Source organism: Sardina pilchardus, chromosome 1 (assembly GCF_963854185.1).
Source record: "Sardina pilchardus chromosome 1, fSarPil1.1, whole genome shotgun sequence".
NCBI classification, from domain to species: domain Eukaryota; kingdom Metazoa; phylum Chordata; class Actinopteri; order Clupeiformes; family Clupeidae; genus Sardina; species Sardina pilchardus.
In genome coordinates this window covers 6,485,080-6,509,408 of record NC_084994.1, presented here as the reverse complement: position 1 = coordinate 6,509,408, position 24,329 = coordinate 6,485,080, and the positions used below count along the sequence as shown (strand labels likewise).

General features: G+C 41.5%; 1 protein-coding gene across 3 annotated transcripts in view; it reads left to right on the top strand.

Annotated features, from left to right (window-relative positions):
• Positions 1 to 19,377, top strand: part of LOC134082118 (butyrophilin-like protein 10) — a 65,285-nt gene extending 45,908 nt beyond the window's left edge. For 2 of the 3 annotated variants that reach the window (XM_062537766.1, XM_062537780.1), the window contains 5 exons: positions 2,798 to 3,148; positions 17,180 to 17,440; positions 17,562 to 17,673; positions 17,876 to 18,006; positions 18,988 to 19,377. In XM_062537766.1, coding sequence (XP_062393750.1) covers positions 2,798 to 3,148; positions 17,180 to 17,440; positions 17,562 to 17,673; positions 17,876 to 17,966 — 815 coding nt within the window. In that variant the 3' untranslated portion in view covers positions 17,967 to 18,006; positions 18,988 to 19,377. The remainder of the gene's footprint in view (positions 1 to 2,797; positions 3,149 to 17,179; positions 17,441 to 17,561; positions 17,674 to 17,875; positions 18,007 to 18,987) is intronic. The other variant, XM_062537773.1, reaches the window with a different exon arrangement.
• Positions 19,378 to 24,329: the final 4,952 nt, after the last annotated feature.

The following is a 24,329-nucleotide window of genomic DNA, read 5'->3' as shown; positions in this document are numbered from 1 at the left end:
TGTTCATATTTAACTCCCCATGGGTTAAAACTCTGTCTGATGTTAACTGATCTGAAACTCCTATACCCTGCACTTCTCTTGTACTTTTCATTATCATAAACTTACTATTATCCTTCTTCACTCTCATAACTAATCTCTGCTTCTTTATTATTCAACAAGAAAAAATATCCCCGTTAACAGAAAGAGAGAATTGGCTGAGTAGGCTGTGCTGTTGTCAGAGCGAGTTGAGGAAACAGTTCAAGTTGTAAATCAGAAGTGTCACCATAGGGTCCCCTGTTCGGACCTCTCTGTCCTATTCAGCTTTGTCATGTTGAGACCAGACAGGAGTTGGAGAGTGCTGTTGTGATGGGTGATCCCAATACTCTTTCTGATTGTCTTTGTCACAGTGGCATACAAAGTGGTCTACTCCTCTGGTTAGCCCCCCTAGCCACATCCATGTTCTTCCTTCAAGCATATTGTTCAGTTCATTCAGAGCCACAGTACTCTAAGCAACAAGAACTCTTTACATAGTCCATAATATCCTCTGTAGAGCCTTTGCCTCTCTCTCTCTTCTGCACAGGTCTATCTTTCTTTCTGTTCTTTATCCTACTTTCTTTTCCCTTCTCTACCATAGCCCTACATTCATTTCCCTTTTCTTCCATAGCCCTACATTCATTTAGCTTTTCTATGCTCCACACTATAGATAAAGGAAATTTCCCTTCACTTCACCTATTCCCTTTACCCACTAATCTCCCATCTATACATTCAGATCCATATTTTCTCTACATGTCTCTTAAACATCCTATCCCTTTTGGTGGGTTAATGTCTTTACTCTACTGCTCCCCATATCAGTGTCTCCTTAATATTTTTATTTTGCCAATTGCCTTACGCCTAAAATCAGAGCAAATCAAACAAAATGTGATGACAATCTTATCAGATACCCAAAGTTCAAAACACCCAAAGTACAAAACACACAAACACCCAAAACACACAATGCGCAAAACACACAAACACACAATGCGCAGAACCGGTTGCACTGTCTACGCATAGACAGCACGGCCACTACCACTATATCTGGCAGGAAAATACGTATCATCCGCCTCAACCTTAGGCAGGATAACCCTCCACCTCCATCACAGGCAGGAAAACCTTCTACCTCTCTCTAGGTAGGAAAACCGGAAAACCCTCTACCTCTCTCTAGGTAGGAAAACCCTCTACCCCTATGTAGGTAGGAAAACCTTCTACCTCTGTTTACAGTAGGTAGGAAACCATGTATATACAACCACCCTATTTTACAAGCTTAAACAAATGTAAAATCAGGGACTCACCACCAAGTTGTCTGTGACCACCAAACACGGGTGTTACCGTATCCGAGTCACAGGAGGATTCCCTCTGGCCAGGCTGGGTGCCGCTGAGCAGTGTTGGTTGCTGATGACGGCCTTCTCCCAAGATCACAAAGAGATCTCCCTCCAGTCGACTTGGTTAGGGTCCTGCGCCTTTGGTCCTCCTCGCTATGTCTCAGAGATAGGTATCCCATCCTCGTCGCCAAATATGTGGTCAAAATTATTCCAAGACAACTGGTGTGAGACTGCAGCTTTATTCACGATAGCGGGAGCATGTTACTCACATGAAAGTCAAAGTAACAAGCCCACACATCTGTGGGCGAAGCCTGTTCTTATACCCTTAACACACACACACACACATGGAAAATCACTAGACACACTTTAGTGAGTCTTCAACCACCTGGTGATTAACAGAGATAAGAATGTTTACAAGAACTCCTCAACCATGTTTGTGTTTGTGTGCCATGGGTTCACCATGGGGTCACCTCCACATTCCTAAGGTCAGGATGGCAACTAGAGTTAATTATATATGTAAGCTATAGTAAATGGTTAATACAATGGGAAACATATAAAATTTATCCCACAGTAGCACACATGACGTGCTCACATGATGATTCTCTATAATATTTTTTTACTGCATTGCAATGAACAAAGTAAAGGAAAAAGGGTTTATTTGTCAAACAAATTTGGATGCAATATGAGTCTCAAATTGGATACCATACAGGAGTTTGCTAGGATCTCAAAACCGTATTATGAGCATGCCTTGCCATAGAGAAACACATGATAACGTTTTATTATGAACATATAGGCTATTATGCCACACAAAAACATAAGGGGGGTAAGTGGAGCTAAATTAAGTTATTATTTTGCTGTCACTTCATCTGTTTTATGGCCTAGAAGGTTGTATTTGGTATCTGTGGATAGCTCTAGCTCTCCTCTTTCATCTGACACACGTGCCATATCTTTCTGATCGCGGTTTCACGAGTAAATCAAAGGAGAGTAATGGTAGCCTAAGCTATTTGTTTGTCACTTCGTCTGTTTTTATAACTCAAATGGATCGATGCATTTGATATCAAAGGAAAGCTCTGTTTCTCCTCTTTCATTTGATATGCGTGGCATGTCTGTGCGATGCCGGGTTCGCGAGTAATTCAAGCGAGAGTACTGGATGCGGTGGTGAACACATAGCAATATAGACTGTAAATATGATATACTTTGATTTAACTTCATGATTTTATTTTATTTTCATACTTGATCGTACAGACAAATGCCTAGTCTTGTTAGAAAGCCCCGGTTCTGCTCTTTCGTGCAATACAGGTCTCATCTCGCTGTGACTAATAATCACGGAGCAATGTAACAGAGAAGAATGGGTGTGTTTTTTGACGCACTTTGCGTCCGTCGGTCTCATAGGGTTAATTCTAGACTTAACTTCCTGTTATCACTGAGTCACATTTTTTGCATCTGTATTTATTTCACAGGGGATTTCCAGCTAGTTGGTCCAGACCATCCCTTGTATGCGGTTGCTGGTGAAGACCTGGTTCTCCCCTGCTCACTGAGCAGTATGAATGCTGAAGGGATGACCGTGGAGTGGCTCAGACTGGACAACCAAGGCCAGAGTTCCATAGTGCACCTTTATAAAGACCACAAAGATATAAACACCAATCAAATGTCGTCTTACAGCGGCAGAACATCCCTCTTCAAGGAAGAACTGAAGAAAGGAAATACTTCACTACTCATCAAACAACTGAGTGTTGCTGATACAGGACACTACAAATGCTTCGTACAATCTACAGACTATGATGATATCTCTGTACAACTCAGTGTTATAAGTAAGTGCCATTTATACTGCATGTAAAAAATATATATATTTTTTTTATTTGATATATGGATCTTTCATTCCCCCACCATACCTGACCACTCACCGTATACATTCAGATAGATACACTTGTAAAGCTAATCACTTAGTTTGAAGCATTTAGGGCCCTACCTCCCTAACCGTACTAGCCTGGGTGCAGCCGAACTTTAGCCCTTCCTACATGACTTTCCGGCTGAGAGTTCGGTCTGGCATTTCTCCGTTGGGCTCATGGAGGTATTATAAGAACTGGAGAAAGTGAACAAGTCCCGCCCCCATTCATTTCAATGGGAATGCTAGGCTAGTGAAAAATGCCAAAATTGAAAAAAAATTTCAGGCTTCAACATGGCGTTTCAAGGGGCTTGTTTCCGGTGCCGTTTTACTTAGCCTATTAAGTGGCAGGTTACTGATTGACGTAAGGTACAGAAGGAGAGCTCGTGCCCACACTAAGCTCGTGCATGAGCTGAGAGTGGAACAGCCACCAATCAGCATCTGATCAGCATGAGGAGAAACGGCACCGGACATGATGTATATCTGGAAAATGGCGACGAGGAAGTGCCTTGCTAATCAGCGAAGCTAATCAGTCAAATCCTGACCCCCTGGTTGGGCTGGCACTACGCGCTGTACAGATCTTACCGGGCTTATCAAATCGTCAGGGTGGTCTTTACACAATGATGGACAGATGAACAATAGTGACATTCATGGCCTCACGGTTAGATTGATTGCAACAGAAACACTATGGCTATGATGAAGGCATATTTTTTCCATGCAGTTTGGCCTTTCGTTTAGCTTAGCTACATGAAAGCGGAGGTTTTATCACGGATTCACACAACTATTTCTGAACACTTAGACCAACGTGGATATGTGGGAAAACTTCGGTTTTACTTTCACCAAGGTAAAACAGCATGTTTGCGTGATGTCCGTTTGTTTGAAAAGGAGGGGGAATGTTTTCCAAATAGATGTAAAAGCCAATTAGGGCAAAGTCCCGACTTCCTGAAGGCAGTGCCTGGAGAGCAACCGCTGCTGTGTAGCAGCCACCTTGCTCCCGCGATAAGTTAAGGCCATGTGATATCAACCGCAGAGTAGTAAACACACCCATCTAGACCATCGTGGACAGATTTTTAACCACGTGCATCTTGTGCTGCGCAGTTCTGCGCAGCGCTGCTCAATGCTGCGCATTGCTCCGTTGGGGCGGAACTGTGTCCAATTAAATTGTCAGGGCGGGCGATGGACAGATCACGCTCACGCTTAGGTTAATTTTTGATTGCAACAGAAACGCTGTGGCTATGAATGCATATTACTGTATTTCCATGCAGTTTGGCCTATCATTTAGTTTACATGAAAACAGAAGTTATCAATGGATTATCACATGATTATTTCTGAACACTTAGATCAACGTGGATATGTGGGAAAACTCAAGTTTCACTTTCACTTTCATCAAGGTAAAACAGCATGTTTGCGTGATGTTGTTCCCATTTGTTTGAAATGTCTGTTTGCTCGTTGGGTTAAGGACACCCCTCCCCAGCTTTTCATTGGATTTTGTACGGTTTAAAGGAATTATTTTTAAAAACGAAGGAACGGAAATGTTTTCCAAATAGCCTGTTACATATTTCATTGACTTAGATTTCACTCCTGGGTGTTTGACAAGATACTGACAGCGCAATAACTTTAAAAAAAAGACCAGAAGATATTCGCTATTGGCTATTTCGTTGCTCTGTTTGGTTAGGTCTATCCAATGAGTGCAGAGCCATCTCCACTGCATGAACAGTGGGATTTCCGTCCCCGTAAACGCCCGTAAACCTCCCTAATTTTCAGCAGTTAATGACAATTTACAACCTGCAAACGCCTCGTGTGTCGGTGCCACATATGGTCAGAAACATACTCTGACCTACAGTAGGCGTTACTTGAGAATGGCCATTTCCCTCATGCGTTGCATGATTCACGCTCTGCGTGAAATGTATTACAGCTGTATTACAACTTACCGCCACAAGGTGGCAGTACAGTCCGCTGTAGCATTGCTGTGGTGTGATTGATACTGTAGCCCAGTTCTACTCATTCAATAGGCAGCCAGGAAGCAACCTCTAAGTGGCCCAGCCCATATAGTATATTTCGGAGCTTTCGGAAATGCCAACAGAAATCCCTAGTAGCCTAGTCACCTACAAACTGCAACACTACAACTCTTTTATTGTTTTGTTTTTTCGGGTGTTTGTAAATTCAGTCTGGCACTCTGAAAATGTTCGCAAGGCTCTGCACTTCGAAAAAGACGAGCATGAACTAACAAAATATTTGTCATAGTTCAAAATTGCCATTAACTGGTTAATTGGTGAGGGTTCTGTTACATCTGCAATCAAGTGATTTGAAACATAGAAAATATTATTATAACGATTAGTCTAGTCTAGTCTTTGACTTTTGAGTCGTTTTCCAAGCATCTATGCCGTGCCGACTGAGGCATTCCATTCAGATGGCTACCACAAAGCGATTAATAAGGCACCGAAATGGGCTGTAGGCTACCATCCCCCCTCTGTGAGCTGACCTCTGTGCCTTACAACACGAATTAAAGACCCCCCCCCCCCCCCCCAAGAGCAGTTTCACACATCATTAGCAATAGCAATCTTTTGTATAGGCTATGTTGAGTGTGCGTCTGCAACAGTGAGCCTACTCCTTTTCGGCTTTCGGAAACAGCAGGATCATTTTCGCCGAGGACCGGGTAGCCTACATGTCTCCACCACTTTTTATGACGAACGATTTTGTCCCCACCACTTTTTAAATGTTTATCAATTCATCAAAAAAGTTGGTGCCCACCACTGATGCGCGGGTTCATGTCTGAACGGCCCGCCCCACCCCGCCGTTTACAACTAACCCGACCGCAACTCCGACCGCAAAAAATAATTATTGAAATACTGTACCGGACCCGCTTATTGTAAAAATTAGTCTAACTTAGTCGTAGCGTCATTGAGCTACGGAAAACTGGTATCTCACATGCATGTAAAACAATATAGGCTCAGAATTTGGGAAACCTGCATTTAGTCTACCTATTTTTGTTCCGTGTCAGCATTCATCCAAAAATTAGGCTATTTGACTCAACATTGAACATAATTAGCCTAATGATTTTCCTATACAAATTCTGTTTCAGCCGTTCCTCACATGAATGCGTTGAGGCTCCCAAGCATGAAATGCAGGCATAGAATATTACAGTATTAGGCTACTATTAAGAAACTCTTTATTAATGTCTTCATCAATGAACCAAAACAAAAATCAAAACCAAAACCCATAGAGCCCGATTGAGTGCGTCATTGCTCCGCAATTATAAATTGCAGCAAGATGAAACCTTTATTGCACGAAAGAGCAAACGTGGGGCTTTCCAACAAGCCACTTCATAAGTTGCGCAAGGACGCACATTGCGTGCTCATATCAATTGTAGGCTATATGCCTTGATGACATTAAATTAAGAAGTATTTCCTGATTGGGGAAACTTTTAGTTTATTTTTCTTTCAGTCCATGGTGCCACCATTCGATCTTGCTGCAAATTATCAGACTTGAGAAGCACGCATCGCATCGGCAACTTTGCTGCTCAGTAGCCGAATTTTCTGTCGAGGAGGCCAGCAGTTTGAGAAAAAAGTTGCAGATCATAGATAAAGAAAGCATATGCTCTGAGAATGAGAACAGAACACAACTGCATGTCAAGTGTAGCCGAGGGTCTGTCTACGCAGAAACAACAAGTGCATTTCTACATTTTCGTGACAAAATGTGGGGAATAGAATTCTCTTCTAAAGACAATTATGTACGATATAAATGACAAAAAAATAACGGCATATTTTTTGTTTCTTAGCGTCTTGAAACTGTCTTCTGTGAACTTAAAGTCCGATCAAACTTCATTCAAAGGCAGTCGATAATTCAAATGAAATAGTTTTCTAACGAAAAAGTCCTAACTTTTATAATAGGCCCAAATAATAGAATATTTAAATAGACAAGATGTGTGTGGTGCGTCGGAAAATGGGACATTTTATTAGGGCCCGAGCACCGAGGTGCGGGCGCTGTAGCAGCGGCTGCACCGTAGGTGCAAAGCCCTATTGTTTCTGCTCAGATTATTATTAGGGCCCGAGCACCGAGTTGAAATTTGGCAGCTACCTGTAGAATTGATTCCTCTACTGAGAGACAGACCCCTGGGCTAGGGTGTGGCTCAGGGACTCTATAGCGTCACCTAGCGCGCTGTCTATTGTGGTTGACACATACAGTACAGGCCAAAAGTTTGGACACACCTTCTCATTCAATGTGTTTCCTTTCTTTTCATGACTATTGACATTGTAGACCTACAATGAAGGCATCAAAACTATGAATTAACACGTGGAAATATGTACTTAACAAAAAAGTGTAAAACAACTGAAAATATGCCTTATATTCTAGTTTATTCAAAGTAGCCACCTTTGCTCTGATTACTGCTTTGCACACACTCTGCATTCTCTTGATGAGCTTCAAGAGGTAGTCACCTGAAATGGTTTTCACTTCACATGTGTGCCCTGTCAGGTTTAATAAGTGGGATTTCTTGCCTTATAAATGGGGTTGGGAATCAGTTGTGTTGTGCAGAAGTCAGGGGTGATACACAGCTGATAGTCCTACAGAATAGACTGTAAGAATTTGTATTATGGCAAGAAAAAAGCAGCTAAGTAAAGAAAAACGAGTGGCCATCATTACTTTAAGAAATGAAGGTCAGTCAGTCCGAAAAATTGGGAAAACTTTGAAAGTGTCCCCAAGTGCAGTCGCAAAAACCATCAAGCGCTACAATGGAACTGGCCGTCCCAGGAAAGGAAGACCAAGAGTAACCTCTGCTGCGGAGGATAAGTTCATCCGAGTCACCAGCCTCAGAAATCGCAAGTTAACAGCAGCTCAGATTAGAGACCAGGCCAATGCCACACATTTCTAGCAGCAGACACATCTCTAGAACAACTGTTAAGACGAGACTGCCTGAATCAGGCCTTCATGGTAGAATAGCTGCTAGGAAACCACTGCTAAGGACAGGCAACAAGCAGAAGAGACTTGTTTGGGCTAAAGAACGCAAGGAATGGACATTAGACCAGTGGAAATCTGTGCTTTGGTCTGATGAGTCCAAATCTGAGATCTTTGGTTCCAACCACCGTGTGGACCACAGTGAAGGCAAAAGGGCCAACAAGTGCTATGCATCTCTGGAACTCCTTCAAGACTGTTGGAAGACCATTTCAGGTGACTCTTGAAGCTCATCAAGAGAATGCCAAGAGTGTGCGAAGCAGTATTAAAAGCAAAAGGTGGCTACTTTGAAGAACCTGAAATATAAGACATATTTCCAGTTGTTTCACACTTTTTTGTTAAGTATATAATTCCACATGTGTTAATTCATAATTCTAATGCCTTCGGTATGAATCTACAATTTTCATAGTCATATAGTATGAAAATAAAGAAAACTCTTTGAATGAGAAGGTGTGTCCAAACTTTTGGCCTGTACTGTACATTCACGGATATTAACCAAATTTGGTGGACATGTGTGTTGTATGAATCTGAACAAGTTTTACATTTAAACTATATAGTGAATCTTAAAAGAATTTGAGTTATGATTATGATTATGATTTTTGCACGTCACATATTTTGAAACACTTCTCCTAGACGGTTTATCGAAATCATGTCATATAAGCACTAAAATGATCTTGAGGGGTTGCCCGAGAGGAATTGCGACCAGATTTTTGAATTTTTGAAGTATATTAAAATGGCGAAGGTTTGAATTATGGCGTTTTATTAAGAAACAGGAAGTTGGTGTTATAGGCAGAAAAAAGGTTATGAATTGAATGTAATTTGGCAGCTACATGTGGAATTGCTTCTGCTAGTCAGAGACAGAGCTCTGGCCTAAGGTGTGGCTTCGGGACTCTATAGCACCACCTAGCAGCACGTTATCTGTTGTGGTTGACACAAACATTCACGAAAATAAACCAAATTTGGTGGACTTGTGTGTTATTGCTATGGCTAGTCAGAGACAGAGCTTTGGCCTAGGGTGTGGCGTAGGGACTCTATAGCGCCACCTAGTGCATTGTCTGTTGTGGTTGACACATACATTCACGAAAATGAACCAATTTTGGTGGGCTTGTGTGTTATTGCTATCGGTAGTCAGAGACAGAGCTTTGGCCTAGGGTGTGGCTTAAGGACTCTATAGCGCCACCTAGCGCATTGTCTGTTGTGGTTGACACAAACATTCACGAAAATTAACCAAATTTGGTGGGCTCGTGTGTTATTGCTTTTGCTAGTCAGAGACAGAGCTCTGGCCTAGGGTGTGGCTTAAGGACTCTATAGTGCCACCTAGCACATAGTCTGTTGTGGTTGACACAAACATTCACGAAAATTAACTAAATTTGGTGGGCTTGTGTGTTATTGCTGCCGCTAGTCAAAGACAGAGCTCTGGCCGAGGGTGTGGCTTAAGGACTCTATAACGCCATCTAGCGCATTGTCTGTTGTGGTTGACATGTACAGTACATTCACGAAAATTAACCAAATTTGGTGGGCATGTGTTTTGTTATAGCTATTCAGAGACAGAGCTCTGGCCGAGGGTGTGGCTTAGGGACTCTATAGCGCCACCTAGTTTGTTACCTGTTGTGGTTGACATACATTCACGAAAATGAATCAAATTTGGTGAGCTTGTTTGTTATTACTGCCTCTAGTCAGAAACAGAGCTCTGGCCTAGGGTGTGGCTTAGGGACTCTAAAGCGCCACCTACTGCGTTGTTTGTTGTGGTTGACACATACATTCACGAACATGAACCAAACTTGGTGGGCTTGTGTGTTATTACTGCCGCTAGTCAGAAACAGAGCTCTGGCCTAGGGTTTGGCTTAGGGACTCCATTGCTCCACCTAGCACGTTGTCTATTATGGTTGACACATACATTGATGAAAATTAACCAAATTTGGTGATCATGTGTGTTGCTCATGCACATTCCCACCAACAAGTAGGTTTTGCTTTGTTAGATTCCGAAATGTCACGGGTCCGCACCGCAAGTGCTCAGGCCCGCCATCGCCGCTTGCGGCTATATTTATTATTATTATTATTATTATTATATTTTTTTCCGTCTTACCTAATTCTTTTTTTCACCAACTTGGCATGCTCTAAAACTCTTGCAATTTAGCTGGCATATGTAGAATTGCATTTGATACTCAGAGATAGGGATGTAACGATTACCGGTGTGACGGTAAACCATGATAAAAATGTTGACGATAACAATTACCGTGTTCATTTCGAATATCATTATTATCACGGTTGATACTACGGTGTGGTAACCGCGTGTTTAATTCCTCCCAGCTTCATCCGAGCCTGCTTTTGACACAAGCTGAAGGCAACTATGAAACAAAACTTTACCTTACTAATTCTGTTGTCTAATTGATGGATTTAACCATGATTCTGATAAGGCTACCCCTGCTTTTAAAGGGCGCAACATTTTCACCCCAAAACGTGCGCTGTATCATGTAGCCACTCTGCGTCTTTTTATGTAGGCCTACACGTTCACATTAAATCTAGGCTATTCCACTAACGTTATCAGGAGAATGCCGTGAAGTTTTATGTTGAGCGCTGGGTGTCACTCATTGGATATAACAGATATACCAAACTCCAAATCATAAGTTTAGCTATAAGCAGCCAACATTTCCAACCAAGGAAAAAGTGAGCACAATGCCACGGTAACCTACCTACAGTAGGCTATGGAATTTAGTTCATTTAGGCCTACTGTAGTGTTTAGTTCAATTTCCGAAAAAAGCTACACAGCCTATTGGCAAACTTTTACATCTTGAGAGAGTTCCATAACTATCCCATTAGCTCACGCGTCATGTCTATCATTAATGTACAGTAGCCTAGTGCTCACCAAAATCATAGAAGTTAACATTGCAAGACACTTATCTTTTCTATGATCCCAGCAATATTTTCTTTGACTTGTTAATTTTTTGAACATTCATTTTATTCAATGAAAACGGATATCCTTGAACTATGCGTGACTACTTTCCTAATACCGAATGAAGGTTAATATAATTAGCCTACTTCACGTATCTCTTAAAGTGACAGGCTCTCAATTAGACCTACACAACATTAAAGTCATTAAAGACAAGTATAATAGTTTAAAAATCAATATGAAGTATTCAAATTACTGAATATATTTAGCTATAAGTAATTATGCAGATCCTAACATATTCTAAACTATTAGCAAAATATATAAAGTTTATGAATTCAAAATATGCAATAGAAACAAGACAAGCCATTTTCTGTGTGTGTGGAGGGTTGAGCAGAGACTAGGATTGCCACTGCTGTGAATGATGGGTATCCTGCTGAAGGCAATAAGGGTTTGCCTATATTTTTAATGTAATAAACACTGTCACACTTTTTAAAACTAAAATATTTCAGCTTGTCTACACCCATCAGCGCTTTCTTAACATATTGTACACACAATTTTTAAAACCGCGATAATACCGAAAACCGTGATAATTTTGGTCACTATAACCGTGGAGTTAAATTTTCATACCGTTACATCCCTACTCAGAGACAGAGCTGTGGCCTAGGGTGTGGCTCAGGGACTCTATAGCACCACCTACTGCGTTGTCTGTTGTGGTCGACACATGCATTCACGAAAATGGACCAAATTTGGTAGGCAGATGTGTTGCATGAATCTGAACAACATACTATAGAGTGTAAATACATTTACACTCTATAGTAAATATTAGAAGAATTTGAGTTATGATTATGATTACGATTTTTGCACATCATGTATTTTGAAAAACTTCTCCTAGACGGTTTATCGAAATCATGTCATTTCAGCAGTAACATGATCTTGAGGGGTTGCCCAAGAGAAGTTGCGACCAGATTTTTGAATTTCAAAAGTATATTGAAATGGCGAAGGTTTGAATCTAGGTGTCTTATAAAAGAAAAAAAAAGTTGGTGTTATAGGCAGAAAACAGTGACTAATTTGGATGAAATTTGATGGTGAATTAGTTAGTGTGTTTGTAGTGACAGTCATATACAAAGTTTTGAATTTGGTGTTGTTTTTGTTTTTTAAAAGTGCATTATGCATATGATTGTGGTGGACACAGTTTTAGCTAAAATATTTTGAAGCAAGTTGCAAATAATTATAATCATATCAACCTATGCTGCAATTTTGACTTTAGCCATGTTCACAGTAAGTTTGGTTTATTTGTGTTGTCTCATACTCCATCCATTTAACTGCGCAGCAGTAGGTGCTCTCTCTCTCAGCTGCATGTCTCTCTCCTCCCCCGCTAATTCTCTACACAGACACACAGACACTCTCTCAGCCCCCCCCCTCCCCCGTCATTCTCTGTCTCTCTCTCTCACGCACGCACGCGCGTGCACACACACACACACACACACACACACACACACACACACACACACACACACACCAGTGATGCGCGGGCTGATCCAAATCGAGCGGGCGACCGCGGTCACCCGCGGTCACCCGCGGTTATGGGTCAAGAAAAAATATTTTTAATGATATGCGGGTCATGTTTGGTCGGGTCGGTAAAAAAAATAAATTGTCATTTATATCGTACATAATTGTCTTTAGAAGAGAAAGACATAAGTTGCAGCATTCCCACTGAAACGCGATTCTATCCCCCACGTTTTGTCACGAACATGTAGAAATGCACTTGTTGTTTCTGCGTAGACAGACCCTCGGCTACACTTGACATGCAGTTGTGTTCTGTTCTCAGAGCATATGCTTTCTCTGTCTATGATCTGCAGCTTTTATCTCGAACTGCTGGCCTCTACAGAAAGTGGCAGAATCGTCTACTGAGCAGCGAAGTTGCCGATGCAATGCGTGTTTCTCAAGTCGAATGGTATTATGGAAAGAAAAATAAACTAAAAGTTTCCCAAATCAGGAAATATTTCTTAATTTAATGTCATCAAGGCATATAGCCTACAATTGGTATGAGCATGCAATATGTGTGTCCTTGCGCAACTTATAGGCCTAGTGGCTCGTTGGAAAGCCCCACGTCTGCTCTTCCCCACGTCGTGCAATAAAGGTTTCATCTCGCTGCAATTTATAATCGCGGAGCAATGGACTTTTGGTCCATTGATGAAGACGTTAATAAAGAGTTTCTTAATAATATTCTATGCCTGCATTTCATGCTTGGGAGAGCTTCAAGGCATTCATGTGAGGAACGGCTGAAACAGAATTTGTATAGGAAAATCCTAGGCTAATTATGTTCAATGTTGAGTCAAACAGCCACATTTTTGGATGAATGCTGACACGGAACAAAAAAAAGGTAGACTAAATGCATGTTTCCCAAATTCTGAGCAATTATAGGCTATATATAATTAGGCAATATATATTATTGTTTTACATGCATATGAGATACCAATTTTGCGTAGCTCAATGACGCTACGACTAAGTTAGACTACTTTTTACAATAAGCGGGTCGGGAAGCGGGTCGGGTCCTGTATTTCAATATTTTTTTTTTGCGGTCCGAGTTGCGGTCGGGTTAGTTGTAAACAGCGGGGCGGGGCGGGTCGTTCAGACACGTACCCGCGCATCACTGACACACACACACACACACACACACACACACACACACACACACACACACACACACACACACACACACACACACACACACACACACACACACACACACACACACACACACACACACACACACACACACACACACCCCCCCATTCTCCATTTGTCTATCCTACTTCTCCATTTGTCTATCATACTGTGTGTTATTGCTACTGCTAGTCAGAGACAGAGCTCTGGCATAGGGTGTGGCTTAGGGACTCTATATCACCATCTAGCACATTGTCTGTTGTGGTTGACAAGTTCATTCACGAAAATGGACCAAATTTGGTGGGCATGTGTTTTGCTATAGCTATTCAGAGACAGAGCTCTGGCCGAGGGTGTGGCTTAGGGACTCTATAGCGCCACTTAGTGTGTTACCTGTTGTGATTGACAAATACATTCACGAAAATTAATCAAATTTGGTGAGCTTGTGTGTTATTACTGCCGCAAGTCAGAAACAGAGCTCTGGCCTAGGGTGTGGCTTAGGGAGTCTATAGCGCCACCTAACGCATTGTCTGTTCTGGTTGATACATTCACAAAAATGAGCCACATTAGGTGGGCATGTGTGTTATTGCTACTGCTAGTCAGGGATAGAGCTCTGGCCTAGGGTGTGGCTTAGGGACTCTATAGCGCCACCTAGCACTTTGTCTATTATGGTTGACACGTTCACGAGAATCAACCACATTTGATGGGCATGTGTGTTATTGCGACTGCTAGTCAGGGATAGAGCTCTGGCCTAGGGTGTGGCTTAGGGACTCTATAGCGTCACCTAGCACATTGTCTATTATGATTGACACATACATTCACGACAATTAGGTACTCTTGTGTGTTATTGCTGCCGCTAGTCAGAGACAGAGCTCTGGCCTTAGGTGTGGCTTAGGGACTCTATAGCACCACCTAGCTTGTTTGACACATACATTGATGAAAATTAACCAAATGTGGTGGGCATGTGTGTTGCTCATGCACATGCAAACCAACAAGTACGTGTTGCTTTGTTAGATGCCGAAATGTCACCGGTCCGCACCGCAGGTGCTCGGGCCCGCCATCGCCGCTTGCGGCTATATTTTTTTATTGTTTCCCGCCTGATCAAAACCGTTCAGGAATTATTTATGCAAAAGTGAAACGTTCGTAATTCATTCTCCCTCCTTCGCTTTCGGTTCGGAATGAAACATCATAAGAGGGCATAAACCATATAGGCTAGTTTCTCCTGTAGGCCTATTTTATTTGACAAATTTGACAACAGCCAGATTACATTTCAAATAAACATAGCCTAATGTAGCCTATAGCCTACTAGGGCTTTGACTATAAACTTCGTTATTCGAATATAATTCGAATTTTTGAAAAATATATGATATTCGAACGAATTTTAGGCAGCTCTTAATATTCAAACCTGTTATGAGCATTATTTTTTTGTACATGTGTTTGCATGCAAACGTTGTTTTCAGATTCAGCAGCTTTCTCACATCTGGTAAAGTCGTGAATCATGAGCTCATTAGCAAGGCTAGTCATCTGGGCTCCTGTAGGTGATGTTAGCGAGTGTTTTTTGACTAGCCTATTTAGTTTCCCCACGTGTGTGTAAGTTTCAAGGTAAGCTAATAGTAACTTCCTCATTGGGACAGGCCCTTTTAAGTCTTGGAGTTGGAAGACATTGGTATTGAGATGGTCAGTCAACTTGAATGCAAGAGTTTTAATCTGTGCAGCATACTAATCATGCTAACCGGATAATTTAGCTTATTGTCTTCTATGCGTCATTGCTTTCACGATTGTGAATGTTTTGGATGCATGCATGTCGAGGGACGGGTGTCCATTGAGCGCGCACGAAGGAGGATGAGAGAATAGCGGGCCATGGAGAATGAGTTTAGGCTAGCCTACTTAAATACTGTTTGGTAAAGTTGTATGCATAGTGCCTCCACCCGAGCAGCGTGGTGCAATCAAGCTTCAAGGGGTCTCGTTTTTATGGAGACAGACGCGGTGTGCACGGAGTGGAGGGGCTGTGTACGCGCGTGTGTGTGTGTGTGTGTGTGTGTGTGTGTGAGAGAGAAAGAGAGAGAGAGACAGACGCATGAGTGATAGAGAGACGGAGGTAGAGCAGGGAAAGGAAATTCAGCTTAATGAATGCTGCGTGTTTTTCAATAGCGTAAAAATAATGGTCAAAATATTATTAACAAATATTCGAATACATTCGAAGTTTGATATTAATAAACAAACGAACTTCGAATATGATTTTTGGCCAAAAGTCAAAGCCCTATAGCCTACATAGGCAAGAGGTTTGTGGTGTGTCGGAAAATGGGACATTTTATTTTTAATTGTTTCCCGCATTTAGAATCAAGAATAATATTTGTCCTGACATTTAAAACGAGATACTGAGAACTTTGGAAATGCACAGGAAGTTTATTAAAAAAGACTGTTTACAAGCAGTACCTCATAGAATCTCTCCGCTGGGCGCCATCTTGTAATCAAGTCGCGATAAGCCGACTGACGAGCACGAACGAACAGGAAGGACAGGGGAACATATTGCAAAAGTAATTCCATAGGAAATATATAGTTATACTGTCTACATGAGCATGATGAGTAACAAAGCTCAAAATGTTTGCAATATGTCGCTCCTGTTCGTTTGTGCTCGTCAGTCGACTTATTGCGACTTAACCACAAGATGGTGCCCAGAGGAGAGATTCTATGAAGGTACTGCTTGAATAAACAGTATTTTTAATACACTTCCTGTGCACTTCCAAAGTTCTAAGTATCTCGTTTTAAATGTCAGGACCCTCAGAAGTCTACCAATACAGTGAACTTGGAACCGTTTTAATGGTTTAAAAATAGCGATTTAGCTGCATAGGGTATGTGATGCCCAATCTAATAGATTCAAGCCTACTGCAAGCTCGGCTGAAAACGGCGGAGTTCGGAATCCTAGGGAATGAGCGAAGGTGCCTCTTTAACATGTTTAAGTATTCCGCAAAATGTTTCGGTACAGTTAAGGTCAATTTCACACTGGAATTCTCCTTTAACCACAACGTCGTTGCTGGAAAGAAATAGCGAACAGCCAATGATAAGTGTGGCGGGCCATAGCTATAATAGACTAATACATGCTCGGCGGGCCGCAGTTGGCCCGGGGGCCGTAGTTTGGACACCCCTGGTATAGACCTTGCTTGGTGCACTGGTACACTGGTATGATGTCGGTCCACTCTTTCCAGCTATAACAGCTTCAACTCTGCAAAGAGTGGACCGACATCATATTAAACCCTATGGATTTAAGAATAGGATGTGACTGAAGTTCATATGGGGGTCAAGGCAGGTGACCCAATACTTTTGGCAATATAGTGTATATAAAACCCATTTAACACTGGATTAACCCCCTTTAAGGTGTGTACAAATCCACTATTGCCGAGGTATTCAAAAATATTTAACCAAAAATATGTGTTTTCCTATTTATACGCATAGGCTCACACCCAGTGATTTCTTTGTATGACGTTAACGGTGGATTCAGCTTAGTGTGTGAATTATCTGGATGGAACCCTGAGCCAGCGGTTGATTGGTTGGATGGTGAGAGGAGGAGACTGCCAGCTGACAACCAAGAGTGGAACTCTGATGGATTGACAGTCAAGCGACGCCTGGTTGTGGACAAGTTGGAAAAGAACAGCACCTTCATCTGTAGAGTATCCCAGAATGAAAAAATTAAGGAGACCATCTTTCACATTAATGGTGCTCAACAATCCAGTCTAACTGCTTCAGTTGGTCTTAACATACTATACAATAATTAATGTTTCAATTTGTTTGTGTGTGTGTGTTTTATAAATAATTCACATTTCTTAATCTTTTGCAGAAGGATGGTTGAATCACGTTTATCCTTTACAAATCCGTTTTCACCTCATTGTAGGAGTGACTGTGGTTGGGGTTGTGGTTTTGGTGATTTTGATCAGTTGTTCGTTATCCTGGTAATTATTCACATCACTTTCACATCCCTTTCAGATTAACAGCAGGCCAATTGAAAAACTTTCAGTCAGATGAAACACATGACACACATGCTCCATGTTGAGCAGCCTTGTGATGATGTACTCGGAAGATTAGCCTGTGATGATGAGGAAGAAAGCCATATTTTTTGAAAATTTAATGAAATTATATGCACTGATTCAACAGCACTGTTTTATCTGAAGTTGATGAAATGGTTACCTGCAGTTCAAGAGCTCATTTTCTACTCCAGGTGTTGTTGCTGGCGTCACCGGTTTAAATGCTGTCGCTGTGATCTTTACCTATACCATTCTCCATAGGTAACGTATTTTTTACATAATATGACAAATGGACAATAATAACACTGATAACTCTCTAGAAATGCAATTCCAAGGAATTACCAATGCATTAAAATGCAAAAAAAATATGATGTAAAATATCATATAGAGTAGAGATAGTTACAGTTGTGTTGCTAGGGTAATTCCGATTGTTGCTAAAGTACATATAGAATAGAATAGAATATAATATATACTTTTTTGATCCCGTGAGGGAAATTCAGTCTCTGCATTTAACCCAATTTAACTGAATTAGTGAACACACACAGCACGCAGTGAACACACAGTGAGGTGAATCACACATTAACCCAGAGCAGTGAGCTGCCTGCCCAACCAGCGGCGCTCGGGGAGCAGTGAGGGGTTAGGTGCCTTGCTCAAGGGCACTTCAGCCGTGGACTGGTCGTGGATCGAACCGGCAACCCTCCGGTTACAAGCCCTAACCAGTACACCACGACTGCCCCTATATGGTGGTTGCTATACCAAATAAAGCGGCTATGTGGTTGAATGGAGCGAGATACAGAAAGTGTCCCGTTCCAGAGGCTGGGAGAGAGAAAAGGAGCTGTTGAGAGCAGCATTATGATGCATTATGATTAGTTTAAGCTCAATCGTTTGACCCATTAATTCACTATGGGGCATTTTAACCTGTTTATGGCAAATATCTCAAAAAGCATAAGTTGTCAAACACGGAAATTACGTAGCACACGTGTCGTTTGGGAGATCTACACAATGGAGGTTGAACAAAGTTTGTACGTTAAGTAGTTTGAGCTGAATTAATCTGGGAAAAAGAATAAGGGAGAATAAGAAAGGTGTGATAACAAAACAGTGCATTTTGATGCCCTGTAACAAAAATTAAAATCTATCATGCATGTATATATCTTCAACATTCAACTAACTTCAAATGTATAGATTGTTTTATGGTACACCTCTTTTTACGTTCCACCACTGTGTCTGGGATCCCCTCTACAGGTTCTGACTCACCTCCCTGGGCCTGCGCTGGCTCGCCCACTTCCTGTCTTCCCAGCAGAACGGAGTGTAGTGGTTAAAGTGGGCTGGAATGAAAAGTTGTGGGTTCAATTCCTGGCTCCCACCGTTGTGCCCTCGATCAAGGGCACAGGACTCCAAGCTGCCCTGGGGTCAGTGGCTCCTGTAATGTGATTGACATGTGAGTCACTTTGGATAGAAGCATCTGCTAAATGGAAGATACAGTACAGGAGACGTAGCAGCTCCTGCTTGATTTTGATTGGCCTCACTAACGGAAGAGCAGACGACGGGAACTCAACTTCCTCCCGCCATTGATTTTGTTTTGAACAATCCCCAACACTGCTAAATGGTTTAATAAAAATGCTTTTGAAATGATATGGACTCCCCTTCATATGTTACCCATGCCTCAGTGAGCAGTGGAAGAGCAGGCATATGCTCTGGCCTACTCTGTTCACCTGTTTTGCATTCTGAGCTGTTAGAGGTATGAGTTGTAAACATATGGTATGGGGCGGGCGGGGGCATTTGTGTTGGTGTACAGTAGGCAGTTACACACAGAAAACACACATACACACACACACACACACACAAGCTCCCCAACTGACACATAGAGTATACACTGTATTAGCCTGTATTGCCAGGTATGAACTGTGAGGCAAAAGCACATCTGTGTGCAATGCTGACACCTATTGGTCTTTCTCTAAACCTACATGCATAAAGCATGGGTGTCTGTTTCAGAATTAGAATCAGCTTTAATGGCCAGGTTTGCATAAACAAACAAGGAATTTGATTCTGGTCAATCTGCTATTAACCTGCTATCTGCGGGAAGAATAGACGTTTGTTGCAGTTATTTATATGACATGTTCCGTAGCATGACACAATCACTATACAATACTGTATGGTTGGAATGTTAAGCACACCAATGACACGCACCGGTTTGATCCAATCACACACACACACACACACACACACACACACACACACACACACACACACACACACACACACACACACACACACACACACACACACCAGTCAACACAGATCACACACACACACACACACACACACACACACACACACACACACACACACACACACACACACACACACACCAGTCAACACAGATCACTCACACACACACACACACACACACACACACACACACACACACACACACACACACACACACACACACACACACACACACACACACACACATCACAATGTGATATATACCACACACACACACACTCTCACAGAGAAGCAACAGAGTGTTGTTGAAAAAGTCACTCATGCTACAAGTGCCAGTTCAAGTTTGTGAAATGAAAGCATAATTGACCCAGAGTCTAAAGTAGCCTACCTTGGAGATCTATTGAAGAAGCTATGGTGAAGCCTCATAAATTACAGGATCTGCTTTCTGCTGGGCTTGGTAGGGCCAACCAGAATTTAAGGCTGGGTTAATTGAGCACTATCTGGAAACAAGCAGGGAAATGCATGGATATTCAACTCTTCACCAGTGCACAGGCACCCCTCTGGCACAACTTTAAACTCTTGATAGGTAGGTGGCAAGCCATTTCAAAATCCATTATGGTCCTCTCAAAGCATAAATGTAGGCTATTTAGTGATTTATATGATGATAATGGCCTGTGTTCATATCAGAATCTCCAAAACTCATTCCACTTACCTGCTTCGTCATATTTTGTCTCCCCGACGCTTCAAGAGTGCTGCAGTGCTGGCATGAAAGCTAGTAACCTTGGCTTTTAGCTGGATTGTTAGCGCGCTCGACTCCCGATCCGAGGTGCTGCTGTTTTGCGGATTCGAGTCTGGGCGTGTGCAGGGCTGGACCGCTATGGTTCCACACAACGCAGGTTACACGACCCCCTTCTGTCACAAGTTAAGGGTATTCTGCTAGAGGCAGTAATATCTTAACAGGGAGCATACAGTATGAGTTAGAAAATGCTGAAGGAGGTATATTTAATGGATGTATTGTATTGTCCAATTATCTAACTTACTTGGAGTAGCCATGCCTTGCGTATGGCACATGGATCACATGCTATGTCCATATATTGTTGTATTTCTGCATGTGTGAGGAGTTTTAGAAAAGAACATTGCAATCATGTGATTTGTATTACCACAATGTAACTAACATGTTTAAGAAGTTGCTGACCACAGTGTAACAAACAGGGTATAGCCTAAGCTCTCAGCCATGTCCATTTAGTCAAAAGCTCCCCGGGAGAAACAAGTTCGAGGCCTTACGTACAATAGACTACTGCAGCAGCCAACATGATTCAAGCACTTAAAACAAAGCTTCACAGTTTTTCACAAACTAACTATTGCATGCATCATGCCCATGTTTGCACAATAAGTAATGGACATGTGGCCATTATGCATACAATATAGTTATGTGAAATACTGTGAAGTTTTGTGAAGTGCTTGCAATATGCATGGGCGAAAACATGGACAATTTCTTTACAGTTTATCACTGCTATAATTGTAGGCTAATAATATTCCCGAGGGTAAATTGGCTTACTGGCCTCTGTCCACCATTCACCCAAAGTTCAATATAACATGCTACTGCTATAACAAATCTAATTGAATAGATAATTGTCCCTTAGCACGCAGCACATAGGCTACAGTATTTTCACCGTTTCACCATTAACTATTAAATGAAGTTTAACAACCACACGGTGCCGCTTTCGACCACAACAGCCCTCGCAAAACAAAGACTGCTAAAACGTGCCTTAATAAATACTTAGTCATACTATCATATGTTCTGATATACTGGTTGTCGATAAAGGAGACGGGTTGTAGCCTACCTGTCTGTAGTGTTTTAGATAAGGAATGACGGCGTCGACATTGTATAACGAACGGTACTTTACTTAGTCACAAAGCATGCATCATTCCAGCATGGCAGCATGTACGGAAGCATCACTAGGCTACATCATATATCAACATCCTGTATACCTACTTCCTGTAGTTCTAATTAAGCAGTGAACACAACACTGTCGTTGTTCACAACTCTCCTGAGACTTTGAGATCATAGCAAGATTGGAAATAAGAAATACCATCACAGAAAACAACTCTGCTTGTGGTTGAACAAAACTGCAAGGAGATGTGTGGGTTTCAAAACAACAAGTAGCCTAAGCTAAATTCGCGGACAATACAAATAATTATATTATATTAAATACAAATAATACAATTAAATGGTTTATGAGCGAAGCATGCGTCCATCAATCAATCCTGGCAGATGAGTAAATAGCAATAGGACTGTAAGCTAATAATAACATATCATTGCGCATAATGCGCGAGTTCAACGTTTAGATTTCTCTGGATGTTGGCTACACTCCTTGGAGTTATGTTAACATGAACGTACATTACGTGATATGCGCCATGATGTAAAGAGTTTTACGCTTCGCGTTTTAAAAAAAAAAAAAAAAAAAAAAAAATCTTATCTCGAGAGCTGCACGTGCGCATTCAGCCGAACACTTGAACTTGTTGTACTACTTTCCAGTTTCCACTTTCGACAGTTATTATTATGCTCATTTGAAGCGTCTGCTGGTGAGTCGTTTAAAGACATGTTATTATTCGCGTTAACGTTATAACGTGTCACTTGGTACTGTGTATTCACGGATTACGACCGTGACGATTGATTGATTGACCGTGACGCCCGCCTTTTTATTAGCTGTCTTAACACTGTTAGCAGCTAATGCTGCTAGGTTGTTTACCACAACTATTTGGCGTTAAACTTAATGACAGGCCAGCGTCTCTGCCGATCAATATAAACATTGAATTTGAAAGATGTGTGTGCTGTTGCAGCAAGTATTTTCCAGCGTGTTTGGACTGCTGAACAGCTAACAATGTTAATAGCCAAGTTGCAGTTAGCTAGCATCATTTTAAGCATTTTTCTAACGCAGCGCTAGATCCCGTTTAACAACCAAACCACATTTTGTTCAAATATACACTCATGGCCACTGAAAATTATAGGTTTATTAATCAAATGTTATTTTGAAGCATCGTTGTTTTAGAATTTTCGAATGAAAGAGCCTTAAATGTCCGTGTTGATGCCACCCATGGTAGACAGTCCGCTAGCCATGAGGTCAGACTGCTTCATTCACGTGCTATGGAAAAGATGATATTTTCCATTTGTGAACTGATATTTACCAGTGTGTTGTGTTCAAGTGATTTTGTCATTGCACTGTTGGGAAATTGATTGACCACTCATTACTAGGAGACTCCGTTATCAGAGCCCGTCTACGGAGAGCCTTGCCACTCATTGAAAATCTGTGGCTCATGCTAACAAGAGCCCATGCAAGAAAACCATGCAGTTTGGAGGAGCTGGAGCTAAAGAGTGTCTAAAGAAACATATTAGATATCACTTCATATCACCTCAGAAATGAGGAAATCAAGTCAAGTCAAAACCAATGCGTTTCAATGGAAGTACATTATAGAACAAATGATTGTCAATGATATGGTATGATGGAAGTATCTCAATGCATGCCAACTCACTTGATATGTTGTCTAAAGGTCAATATCTTCCTTATGTGACTTGGCATTCAGTTAGATACTTCCATCATACCATATCATTGACAATCATTTGTTCTATTATGTACTTCCATTGAAACACATTGATTTTGACTTGACCTGATTTCCTCATTTCTGAGGTGATATGAAGTAATATCTAATATTCCCTTTGCATAGGCTTTTGGTATCCAATATATAAGCAAAATGCAGCAATTATTTTGAAGCTGACTGTGCCTATTGTTCAGATTTAGTTTTCTAGAAATATATGCAAATTACCGCATATTTAAGTAAAACTGGTCTCATTTGCATATCTAAACATCACATTTCAGAAAACTTGCAATACAAAAAATCTTTGCCTTAAAGGGATATTCCGCCATTTTTGGAAATACGCTCATTTTCCACCTCCCCTCGAGCAAAACAATCTATATTTACCTTGTTCCCGTTCATCCAGCCATTCTGTGAGTCTGGCGATACAACTTTTAGCTTCAGCCTAGCATAGATCATTGAATCGGATTAGACCATTAGCTTCTCGCCTGCTAGCTTCATGTTTAAAAGTGACTAAGATTTCTGGTAATTTTCCCATTTAAAACGTGTCTCCTCTCAAGTTAGAAAGTGCAATAAGACCAACTGAAAATGAAACCTGGCGTTTTTCTAGGCTGATTTGACATGGAACTACACTCTCATCTGGCGTAATAATCAAGGCAACTTGCAACCTACTGGCACTACTACTGCTTGTTGTCTATGGGGACTATTTTCAGATGCTGCGTACGATATCACTGCGCCTTCAGTACGTTTGCAAGTGAACC